This window comes from Hypomesus transpacificus, chromosome 10 (assembly GCF_021917145.1).
Source record: "Hypomesus transpacificus isolate Combined female chromosome 10, fHypTra1, whole genome shotgun sequence".
Lineage (NCBI taxonomy): Eukaryota > Metazoa > Chordata > Actinopteri > Osmeriformes > Osmeridae > Hypomesus > Hypomesus transpacificus.
Genome location: NC_061069.1, coordinates 3,634,075 through 3,646,176, shown reverse-complemented (window position 1 = coordinate 3,646,176; position 12,102 = coordinate 3,634,075). Strand labels below are relative to the sequence as shown.

The following is a 12,102-nucleotide window of genomic DNA, read 5'->3' as shown; positions in this document are numbered from 1 at the left end:
TATTTGCGTATGCAGCGCACAGAAAGTGCTCAAATGATTTATTTAATCAGTTTGTGTATGTAGAATGTGCAGGCGTTTATCACATAGGTCATTTAGAATGGTTACATTGCATTGTGGGTATTGTAGTAAAAAGCTTCGGAAACGCAGAGAGAAATCCACTTTTATCCAGAGCCATGCCTCTACTCTGTACATGGCTCTGCATTTTTACCCTCCGTTACTGTCTTGGTATTCCTGTCACAAATAGTGTTGGCATTCTAAAGATCATTTATATCAAAGACTATTTATAACAAGGCCATAATCATAATACAAATTGGGACACATCCCCCCCAATATTCAAATCTGGTCAAAAATGTCCCCCCCAATATATTGATATAAAATACAAATGTGCTACGCTACGACAGGCAACCATGCACGCTGTCAGAAATTATCATTAAAATAATTTGTCCCCCCTAATGTTGACTCCATGGCTATGGCCTTGATTTATAATGGCAAGATGTTGCTATTAGCTTGCTTTTGATGTTGATGTACTTGACATGTAGAGGTGTCCAGGAGGTGTCCACTCAGATTTTAAAGTGCAAAACTAACCTCATGATATAGATTTAAGTGACTGAGACCAATTACTGATAATGAATTAAATCAACAAAGAGACTAGTTGTGTGTGCGTATTTGTGTATGTGTGTGTGTGTGTGACCGCATGTGTGTGACTGATTGTATATGACATGCATGTGAACAATTAGCCACTTTTACTGTGACTCTTGATTCCTTGTATTGAGGTACCTTTATTGCTCCTGGGAGGCACGACTCCAAACATGGAAGATGAATATGTTTGCTGTTGCTTAAATGAGTCCTCTGAACCCAATACTCTGGCCAACTCTGTTTGTAAGACATTGTAAGTGCATTAGCTTAATCCCATATATCTGGCTTGCAGTGATCCCAACCTTGGTCAATGCATGCATGGGGATAACGGCATAAGATGCCATTCTATGAACCAGGACTCTTCATCGCTTGGTGAAATAACATGGATATTTATTCAGGCAACTTGATTAGGAGGATTTGAAAACAACAATGTTGACAATGTGGAGATTCTACGGGTATTTTTTTGTTTTAGGGTTTCTTATTGCAGGTAATTTTGCTCTTTGACTGATGCTATCTTGTTGATGGGCTATTTTGGTATTTTGTTCTGTGAGCTACAATTCTGTCTACAGTAAAAAGGTCAAGGAATAGCTCTATTAACCTGTTTTATTTATGTTGGTCATTCTCAAGACATCGCAATCTGCAATGTAGTTTCTGTGTCTACACCAGATAAATGTTGTTAATGATACTAACTTTCTTCTTTGCAGTCTGAATTCTCGACAGTAAAATCTTTTTTATGTTCCTTGTAGACACTCTCTCTGACAACGACATTAACGGATGTGAAGAGCAGCCGTGCCATAACGGTGGTGTGTGTGTTGGCGATCATGCAAGCTACCGATGCCTCTGCTCCCTGCAGAGCCGAGATGGGCGACTCTATGGGGGAAAGAACTGCACAGTTGCTCTGCTGGGTTGTAATGCCAACCATTGTGAGAATGGAGGAATTTGTTCTCCTCTCTTTATGAACAATCGGCATGCCTACACATGCATCTGCCAGGCCGGTTTCTCGGGCCTGAATTGCAACACTCCTACAGTATTTTCATTTGAGACCCAGGGTCACATGTATGTGGCAACTCAGCTTCTGGATCCTGAAGCACCGCTCAACGTTACATTCAGCTTCAGGACAAGACGCCCCATTGGCACCCTCCTCCAGCGGAGGGTGGATGACCTGCTGCTCACCATTGAGCTGGTTGATGGACGTCTCCGCCTCAGCAGCCTGCGGGGTCAAGGGTCAAGCACCCTGGTTCAGGAGCTCTCTGAGAAGGTGGCGGATGACGACTGGCACCGGGTGGAGGCCCTGCTGGGCGGTGTTGTGAGCCTCATTAAGCTGCGCCAACCCTGCTCAGAGGGAAGTTGCTCAATGGAGTCTGGCACAGAGGACGCTTTTCTGGAGCAAGGCTCGGGGTCACTTGAGCTGGAGTCTGTCCGCCAGAGCCTCTTTCTAGGAGCAGAAGGAGGGAGGTCTGGCTCAGCTGCAAAGAGAGAGACTGCATACCCTCCAGCCTACCTCGGCTGCTTCCGAGACGTGTTTGTGGACTCACGGCTTGTGGTGCCCGCTGGGAAGCTAAGTATCAGCTCCTCCACCCAGGTGAACGTCACACTGGGGTGCAGTGAAAGGGACAAGTGTGAGGATAGCCCTTGTCAGAACAGGGGCCGCTGTTTGAGCCAGGGATGGAGGAGCTTCTCTTGTGATTGTCAGAGGCCCTATGAGGGGCCCACCTGTGCAGAAGGTAAGGACTGAGGGATAACCGTTCCAGGAATCACTTGTAGAAAGTAGCTCACGTAAAATGCCATCCCCATAGTAGAAAATATCAACTGTAATGAAATCTATATAATAACAACACTATTAATAGAACAGTACAATTACATCTCTGATGACCCTGTCTGACACTAAACCCATTTTTCATCTGCCTAGGTCAGATTAAGCAGTAATGCCACACTAATTCACAACCACACCATCTGAATGCCAGGCATGCCTTAATGCCTTAACTGAGCACCCAACACAGAATAAAGTTAGCCAGTTCGTTTAAAAGGAGCTTATAGAGCTAGTAAAAAATAGCACACACACAGGCATGAAGGGTGTTATGGACAACACCTGGGACGAGGATTAAAGAAACGTGGGATTGATTAGCAGACTAGGAGCAGCTTCGCTTTGACGAAAACACAGTGGCCTAGGGACTCTGACCACTCTCCGTCAACGTGATCTGTGTACACAGGCAGGCGTTTGAGTCAGAAACATATTGTAAAACCATTTGTCAAAGGGATTGGCTTCCTTCCCAATGCAATATATTCATTTTAAGGGAGATCTAATGCATTGAAATTTAAATTGTGTATTAAGGTTTATGACATAATACTTTTTTGTACGTATTATTTTATAAGTTCTGTTATTATTACACATTATTGAGCTGAGTTGCTATTGATCTCAACTATGAAAGCTACAGGGAAGTGTTCAATTTGACTACTTTGTGTTCATCCTTTAGAATATATCACTGCTAGATTTGGCAACCAAGACTTCGGGAGCTTTGCCCTCTTCTCATTGGACGATGACCCAGGGGACAAGTTTGTTGTGTCCATGTTTATACGCACAAAGCAATCCAGCGGCCTTCTCCTGACTCTGGCCAATAGCACCAGCCAGTACCTCCGATTGTGGCTGGAGGAGGGCCAGATCAAAGTTCAAGTCAACAATTTTGAAAGCCTGGTAGGGCAGAGCTCAGTCAGCAATGGACACTTCCACCTGGTGATGGTAAAGCTGGAAGACAGAACAGTGGCCCTGTACCAGTCAGGCCACAGCCAGGGGACGGTCCCTATCCGTCCTGTACTGGCTCAGTCAGGGGACCTAGTCTACGTTGGAGGTCTGGCTGACCAGCGCGCCACTGCCTCCTTCGGAGGTTACTTCAAGGGGTGTGTCCAGGACTTGCGAATCAACAGCAGACGCCTACAGTTCTTCCCTATAAAAACTCCAGTGGGCTCTTTCAAGCTGGAGCAGCTTACCAACGTCACACATGGGTGCACCAGTGATAACACCTGCTCTGTAAGTCCCTGACAGACCTGCACATGCTTGCTGATGAGACCCGTGATATTATCTACATACCTACATACTGTATATAGATAGGGCAAGAAAGACAGCCTCAAGGTCATCATGGTTGGGCAAGTCATCACTGACAGGACACATGACCCTGCTTATCCTCCTCAGGCCAGTCCATGTCTGAATGGTGGAGTTTGCTACTCCATGTGGGATGACTTCAGCTGCAGTTGTCCTCCCAATACTGCAGGGCGGCGCTGTGAGGAGGTGAAATGGTGTGAGCTGTCCCCCTGTCCCTCGACCGCAGTATGCCAGCCTCTGGCCCAGGGTTTTGAGTGTGAGTAGTTAAGGTCCTCTAAAGTAGGTGCAAAAGGGCTACACTTCAAAACCACTTATGAATGTCATGTCTGTATCATATGTTTGTGCTATTGTCTTTGTAACACAGTGTTATGTTCTCCTTTCATTCATTGATGTGTGTGGACTGATTGTACTAGATTATAAAAACAGGGTATTCCTACGATTAGAGATTGTCGTGTTATGGGTTACCACATGGACCTTGTTTATTTGTGTAGTCATCATGTTCGTGTTTTTTATTAACCTTGATACATAAAAGAAAAAGGCTAACATATTTCTAGTATACAACTGATTGAATCTGCTCTTTGTACTACAGGCAAGTCTAATGTGACCCTCCGAAGTGACCAAAGCACATTGATCTACAGAGGCAATGGGAAAATCAGTCGCAGCATCAGCAGCGTCGTTCTTAGTTTCCGAACCAGGCAAACTGACGGCACCCTCATGCATGCAGAACGAGGTTCAGAATACCTCACCATCTCCCTCCAGCATTCCCGCCTGCTTCTGGAGCTACAGGTGAAAGCGGGTGTAGGCTCCCTGAAGCTGACTGCACAGAGCTGGGGGCCGGTTAGCGATGGCGAGTGGCACATGGTGGAGCTCTTCATGGAGAACCCTGACCTCAAGACCTCCAGGTGGATCATGGTTCTGGACAAGAAGAGAGAGGAATCAGATGTGTCAATCGTATCCTCTGGGAACCTGGACTTCCTGAGAGATGGGGTGGACATCCTCCTGGGGGGGCTAGGACCTGAAACTGGGGGGCACCTGGCTGGGTGCCTAGGGCCTGTGGAGATTGGAGGGCTTTTATTGCCCTATCATGGAGACACTGACCTGAATCTACCAAGGCCTCAAGATGAGCAGTTTGTGAAGCTATCTGGCAGTGAGCCTCCCCAGTACGGCTGCTTGGGAGCAAGTGTATGTGCACCCAACCCTTGTCTGAACCAGGGTATGTGCGAAGACCTATTTGACCAATTCCTCTGCAAATGCTCTCCAGAATGGTCCGGACCACAGTGCCAGGACTCCTCTGACACCTGTGCTTCCAGCCCCTGTGTCCATGGCACCTGTACTATTCAGTCCGGTGGGTACATGTGTACGTGTGAGCCAGGATACAAAGGGGCCCGGTGTGAGGCAGAAGTGGACACGTGTGATGACAACAAATGCAGCCAGGGGGCCACTTGCCTCAGGGGCCGCCTGAACTACGCCTGCCTCTGCCCCCAAAACATGACCGGGTTTCTCTGCAAGTGAGTCTCAAACACCTTCCATCTGAACTACTAACAATATGCATGTATTTCATAGAAGCCAAGAAATACAAAAAAACGAACTTATACAAGTAACATTTTATTTTCCAGTGTGAAAATCCCTGACATACCATATATATATATGGACAAGATTATGTAAGTACATAGTGATGACCATCACCCCACCAAATCTTGTGAGTTGTCTCATGCTAGCGTTTGTTCTGTATTTTTGTCCTAATTGTTTACATTTACATTTAGTCATTTAATTGTTGTGTATTTTACAGGATCCCAACACTGCCTGTGTCTATTTGCCTGAGTAGCAGGTGGAACTACAGCTGTTTCAATGGTGGAAACTGCTCTACAGTGGAGAACACCTGTGACTGTCTTCCTGGTTTTATTGGCCAATGGTAAACCATGGATAGTAACAGTAACTTAATCCATTTGACTTCTGCATAGAGAGGATATTTGCTGTCATTTCCTGTTGAAGCTTTGTACCAATTCAAATGACTGCTTAGTATTCTTTCTCTGCAGGTGTGAGAAAGATGTGGACGAATGCACGTCCAGCCCCTGTCAAAATGGAGGATTCTGCCACAACCTCAACAATGGATTCCATTGCATGTGTGAAATAAGCTTCTCAGGCGAGCACTGTCAGATCGACGTCAGTGACTTCTACTTCTATGTGTTCCTGTTTCTGTGGCAGAACATGTTCCAGCTTATGTCATACCTTATCTTGCGCCTCGATGACGGACCTGAGGTAGAGTGGGGATTCAACATGGAAGATTAGAAGCCAAGTGAGAGGGCTTTGTACACACATCTATGACCAGCTTACCTTCACAGGAAGCAGGAAATATGATCTCCACTATCAGCATGTGAAGTATCTACATATCTACTTATTGTGAATAGAAGTTTTGTCTGAACGTAAAATACATTATGTACAATACAATACAAATTTCAGACTGTGTGCTTCAAATATGTACTGTATGTTATGTAGTAGGCTCTCATACTTAAACTACAAGATTGTAGAAGGCTGTTTTTGTGCCTTACAATATGTTTTTTAACACAACTTTTTTTCTAATTTACAGTGTTTTATAATGAGACATACCTGCGCTAACTTGAAGTGCTGACATGACAGAGCAAATATCTATTTTTGAGAAACCCTAATTGTGTAGCTAGAAAATACATCTGAATGAATACACAAAAACAAAAATACATAAAACCACCAATAAAGCATATACAGTATCCTAATGGTTCAAATGTTAATGTTTTATTTCATGTTTACAAGTCTTTGTAAAGTTACTATGTACACACAGTCCTCAATAGACAAAACAGATATATGAATGTTACCTCCGCCACTTTCAAAGTTGTCAGCATTACAAATAAATAACATTTTATTTCAACACATAAAATGTTTTACTCTAGCATTAACATTGATGCTGATCACAACCAAGCCTTATCAGGACCATAACCTAAAAAAATTATCTTGAAAGAAATGTAGGGTAAAACATGATGACCCAGTGATGATAATATCCAAATAGTATCAATCTATGATCTGAAAAAGAACAGTTGATCAGAAAAGTTTATATTTATTTTGTTAAGTATAATACCAGTGTGCACAACTCATACAACTGAATAACAAAAACTGATAACAGACTGAAAAGGATGAAGTCTGTAAACTAAAGAACAGTTAACATTAATAGTTAACATCTCCACATTTTACACTTTCGGCAAGTCTACTCCAACAACAGCCTGCATCGATACATACTTTCCTGCCTTGGATTCTAATCTTGTACCAAGCTCTCAGACCAGGTATCTGAGAAAACGCTATTCTACCGTGTATAACAGCATCAAAGTGTTGCTACTACATTCTTCAGTTGTAGTGGGTGCAGGGTTCTGATGGGAAAGAGTGCCAAGCAAGGGTTAGGTGGAGAGTTGGCAGTCACAGAGCTCTCTGTATATTCTCTTCCTCACGCTGGACATGTCCCTCTGGGAGAACAGGAGTGGCTTCCCCAGAACAAGACACCGGCAGTACTAAGAGGAGTAGGAGACATAAGAGATATAAGTAGAGGAGAGAGAGTAGCTTCAGGAATATCGTATTACTGGAAGACAGACCACTTATTAAAGTAGAGAAAAAAGCATGCTAGTACCTCCAAGACAAACACTCCACAGTCATTTTCATTTGTTTGCTGAGGGATTCCCTATTTGGCCAGTAAAGGGAGACAAAGAGTTACATGCAAATGATCACATGGTAGATTCTAAAGGACTCCTGAACCGTACAGATAAAAAAATCTATATTTTGTAACTATCCCTAAAATCCTAAGAACTGGGACAAACAAGAATAAAAGTCAAGGATATCTACAAGTAAACACCCATGCTAGTCATCCTACCTCATTAACAAACACTGTCCAGCCACTCAGGAAAGCAGTTTGTTTCTTTTCCATTGCTTCAGTCTTGATATATTTCAGGATGTTCTGTTGAAACAATAGGAACATTTAGATATTTATGTTGATTTATGGTGATAGGACTTACATCCTTTGTTTCAGACTCCAGAGTGGGAAAAATCTTATGGTTGATATTTTTCTAATTTGTATTGGCACATCCTCATCGTCCTCCACCTGGGCAACTTCGTTGAACTTGATGCCTTGGGAGTCATACAAGTTGATCCTCTTGCTTGCTATGTCCACAGTAACGAGGCACCAATGGATCTCCAGGTGAATGGGCACCAGCAGCAGAGTTTTTGAGAACAGGTCCACCTATCAAAGTACGTGCACATAAAACCCTTTAGAACAGGGGTGTCGAACTCCGGTCCTCGAGGGCCGCTGTCCTGCATGTTTTAGATGTTTCCCTGCTCCAACACACCTGATTCAATTAAAAGGGTTGTTATAACGACCATTCATTCGAATCAGGTGAGCTGGATCAGGGAAACATCTAAAACATGCAGGACAGCGGCCCTCGAGGACCGGAGCTCGACCCCCCTGCTTTAGAACAAGCCCATTCTTGTAAACTGTCAACATACTTAAATTGAGAGAAACTAAATTTGTCTGAGGTTCTAATCAACGATGTCAGATGCCAGAATAACTAATGGGTTACATGTTGTGATGTTGGTTACAGCCATAGTCAGCTAGCTAATTATACTAGCAAATTAGTTGGAGCGGATCTTGTGTGCTTCCAGGAACGTCAAACCAAGACATAAAGTATACATACATTTTCCAAAATGTGTCCAAACTTTTGACTGGTACTGTACTTCAGGATCATTAACTAGATAGTAGCAATAGACCAATTATCACCCTACGTCACACAACTGTCAAGCAGGCTCAACTGCGCATGTGGGTTGCAAAAGACAAACTTCTCCCCGTTCTATTACTCTTGGAGTGTCGTTCAGGTCATCATATATCTCTGGCCACTGGATGGCAGGGCTTGATATTAACTTTTTGAGGCTCTTGGCCTTTGGACAAATACATTTACGTTCACTTGTCTATGCACAAAAGTCACTTGACCCCGATACCCTTAAATAAATAGCCTGTCCAAGTGATCGGGCAAAACTAGCCTGGCTAACGGAGGTCGCTTTCTCAGGCAAATGACGAATGAAACAGACAGGTTAAAGAAATCCGAGATTCTGGCTATCTTCACCAGACTCGTATCTACATTAGGCAGTCCTCCCTGACGTTTCTGGTGTAGAATGGAGTGAAATACAACATTGTGCACACTGCCAGTGAGCGAGTCTGACTGAGGCTAACGTCAAAACAGTGTAACTGGGATGTAGTCTCACTCAGATTGCCAGTTTAAACAAATCAGAAAAATAATCGGACCAGCTGACTAAAAGCAGAATTCCCATATCTCTTGAAAGCTGCCCTGCTCGACTTTTTAAATGTAGAATTGACTGTAAAAGTGTAAAATTATGAACTTTGTGACATGACGTGAAAATATGGTTGCCGCTCGACTATGCGGTGTGTACCGGGCGACATTCTCACTCAAATTTCAAGACTTTAGTGACCCAAATCAAAATTCTGATGCGACAGATCATTGGGTAATCGCTTTCTCTCCTAACGGCATGTCCTCCTCAACGCTTTTGGTCTTTTTAAATCTAACTATTTGTATTATCCGTGTGGTCCTTTTGCCATTTAAAATGCTATCCTTTCCCAGTTTTCTGCAGCCACAGTGCGCGCGCATCCCGATTGTTTACAAACAAATAATTGGTCTATAGGGGTGGGGTGAAAAATGGATTCACATTTGAATCACAATTCAGTCTTCAAGCGATTCACAAATGTAAATATTGTGAATTGATTTTTTATCGAATCGTGACCCCAAGAATCGATTCGAATAGTGAGGTACCAAAAGATTCCCAACCCTAGTAGTAACAGTTGGAAATCTAATTTTCAAATCTAACCATAAATGTGTCTAAATAAAAAATTAGGGGACTACCTATTCTTCCTGAATCTCAATGGGCTATCCAACCATTCATTGACAACACATTTCTACTCTAGGTTAACTAGGTTTAGTAAGATAATCATAAACTATCATTCTAACTAACAAACTCAATCCATCCACCCTTTCTGGAATCTCCTTTAACACACGTTAGTATGACCTCAGTTAATACCTTTTTTGTCCACCTCCTCACACCTTCATATCCTTTAGTCATCAGCTGTCGGTGGAAGAAGCTGTTGAGGAAATGGACCTGCAGGAATGAGAAAAACACAATTAACATGAATCACTAAGCCAGAAAGTCTAATATTATTCAAAACATTTGCAAGCAAAAAGCATGAATAAGCAAAAACAACCTTTTGGTGTGCAGACTCCATGATCAGTTCCCCATACATGTTCATGACCTTGAAAAGTACAAAATAAGCTTAGACAATGTAGTAAATGCAGCATCTATGGAGAAACAACAAGTAAATAAGTGGATTCTCAGCAGGGACAAACCTGGTCATTGAGCCAGTTGTGACCATCCAGAGTAGCCAGGTCCTCCAGTGTCAGAGTGTGCTTGTTATGAACTACTCGGAACGAGGACATTGGTCTTCTTGCTAAAACAGTTTGGTATTTTGCCATTTCCCCAAAGATGGGCAAATTCCTACCGGAAAAGGATAAGACATTGGTTATGAAATGTTTATCTCTAAAACGGTGTATGTACAGGCCAAGAGTACCAAACTGATGAGGACTTACTCATTAGACACTTCCATGTTGAGCATTTTATTGAGATGCCTCAGTAACATACTCTTTCTCAGAGGGATGAAACTTCCATACTTCTCAAGGAAGTTGTCAAGAAACACTAAAGAGAGACACATATTTGAATATACTGGACAGGTATGACATTATGAATAACAGCTTTGTAAAAAGGCTTACTATGAATGAGTCTTTTTATTGCTTCACTGCTGGTGTCGATGGTCGACTGCTGGCTTTGAGATGGCACCACCCCCTTCTTCTCTTCTGCCTGTTTAGCAGTGATGCCCGCATCACTGGCTAGACCCTGGTGCTGCTGGAGACTGCCAGGGATCTCAGACACAGCAGACAATACAGGACACACCGTCAAGTTGGAAGCGTCATTTGCAGGCCTGGCATCTAGGGCTTCTGTCCCATCACAGTCCGTGTCTAAAGCCCATTTACCCTCTTGTTGACTAGGTGACTTGCTCTCTTGAGCATCTCCAGTGTGATTGAGTACCTGGAAGTTAGAACGGAATGTGCAAATTCTTCCTTTAAAACACTTCTTTCTTTTGAACCTGGAGAGCCAGAATAAACACCTTGCTCTGCTCCACGTCCTGTGGGGCCACTTTGTCAACAAACACCGGTAGAACTGAATGTTAAATTGGAATTTCCCTCTAGGATTAATGGACCGGGCAGGTATTCCTCTTGCCATTGACTTGAAGCGTTTACTTTGGTGTGGTCTTTCCTTTCCTTTGGAGGCTTTCATATCCAGCGGTGGAACATGGCCAGTCACCTCAGAAACATGCTGGTGTGGAGTTTCTGAGAGGGGCTGCCCATTGGTTTGAGCTGAAGGGGGATGGCCAGAGGAGGGCATCAAGGGAGTCTCTGTAAGACTATTGGACGAACAGGCTTGAGACATTGATTTTAGGAGAAGTCCTGGAGCTTTACCTATCTGTATGTTGTCAGTATAAGGTAGGCACTCTGACTCTTGGTTGGAACGGTTGCTTTTAACTTCAGTCTGGGCTTAGATTGGAGAGTTGGGAGCCAATATCTCTTAAGTATGTGTCCATGTATGGTCAATCTTCTGTTCTCCATTAGATGGCCCTCTGTGGTAGTTTCACAAAAAACCTGGGTCTCCTATGAACTCGATCTTGAATTGCGGCATATTTTCAGATTGCACATTCTTTGTGTGCAATCCACATACTGCAAATTAAGAAAAATATAATTTTAACTTGTAATGAATTCAAACAATATCAGAAGCCAGTGCAGTTACTGGGCTAGATATTCTGATGTTGGTTACAGAAAGTCAGATGGGGTATTAATCTCGCAAGTTAATGGGAGTGGAAATTGGTTATGCTATCAGGTACATCAAACCGAGACATAGATCAGGATCTGTTAAATTAACTAGACAGTAGCTCACGTTAAAGTTCAATGTTCCTATCTAAGCTTAATGTTACCTACAATTAATACAAAAAAGAGCGACTGTCTATTCTAAATTATTTTCAATAAACAATCCAACACTACATTTGGTAACACATTTCTGTTCTAAGGTACCTTTGTGAATCACAATTTGCGTTACCCACTGTTCCATAATCACCATCCATACCAACTCAGTATTAACGCATGTGTTTTGTTGACATCGCGTGTAGTCGCATGTTTAAGACGTCACTTCCGGGTATTTTAAGTGGTCTATTAAATTATTAATCATTCTTGATTAGTTATAATAAC

The 12,102-nt window shown here is 43.0% G+C and overlaps 2 protein-coding genes across 2 annotated transcripts; one reads left to right on the top strand and one right to left on the bottom strand.

The window, feature by feature from the left end:
- The first annotated feature begins 1,054 nt into the window (after positions 1 to 1,054).
- Positions 1,055 to 6,453, top strand: LOC124473111 (protein crumbs homolog 1-like). The gene is made up of 8 exons (XM_047028378.1): positions 1,055 to 1,123; positions 1,383 to 2,360; positions 3,111 to 3,661; positions 3,824 to 3,989; positions 4,323 to 5,241; positions 5,350 to 5,394; positions 5,523 to 5,645; positions 5,770 to 6,453. The coding sequence occupies exons 1-8, from the start codon at positions 1,066 to 1,068 to the stop codon at positions 6,020 to 6,022; spliced, it is 3,093 nt and encodes a 1,030-aa protein (XP_046884334.1). The 5' UTR covers positions 1,055 to 1,065; the 3' UTR covers positions 6,023 to 6,453.
- A 39-nt stretch (positions 6,454 to 6,492) lies between these two features.
- On the bottom strand, positions 6,493 to 12,017 carry LOC124473112 (sentrin-specific protease 5-like). Its single transcript, XM_047028379.1, has 10 exons — positions 11,929 to 12,017; positions 10,576 to 11,577; positions 10,396 to 10,501; positions 10,156 to 10,303; positions 10,014 to 10,061; positions 9,833 to 9,910; positions 7,851 to 7,988; positions 7,623 to 7,706; positions 7,383 to 7,433; positions 6,493 to 7,266 (listed from the first exon to the last, which is right to left on the bottom strand). Exons 2-10 carry the CDS (start codon positions 11,291 to 11,293, stop codon positions 7,156 to 7,158), a joined length of 1,482 nt encoding a protein of 493 aa, XP_046884335.1. The 5' UTR covers positions 11,294 to 11,577; positions 11,929 to 12,017; the 3' UTR covers positions 6,493 to 7,155.
- Positions 12,018 to 12,102: the final 85 nt, after the last annotated feature.

Excerpts from the sequence above, each read along its gene's own strand:
- LOC124473112 (XM_047028379.1), bottom strand. The coding sequence starts at position 11,293 with ATGTCTCAAGCCTGTTCGTCCAATAGTCTTACAGAGACTCCCTTGATG. Across the intron at positions 10,062-10,155 it reads ACAACTGGCTCAATGACCAG|GTCATGAACATGTATGGGGA; the intron begins GTTTGTCCCTGC and ends GTACTTTTCAAG. Across the intron at positions 7,707-7,850 it reads AGTTCAACGAAGTTGCCCAG|AACATCCTGAAATATATCAA; the intron begins GTGGAGGACGAT and ends TTGTTTCAACAG.
- LOC124473111 (XM_047028378.1), top strand. The coding sequence starts at position 1,066 with ATGTTGACAATGTGGAGATTCTACGGGTATTTTTTTGTTTTAGGGTTT. Across the intron at positions 3,662-3,823 it reads CCAGTGATAACACCTGCTCT|GCCAGTCCATGTCTGAATGG; the intron begins GTAAGTCCCTGA and ends TATCCTCCTCAG. Across the intron at positions 5,395-5,522 it reads ATATATATGGACAAGATTAT|GATCCCAACACTGCCTGTGT; the intron begins GTAAGTACATAG and ends TGTATTTTACAG.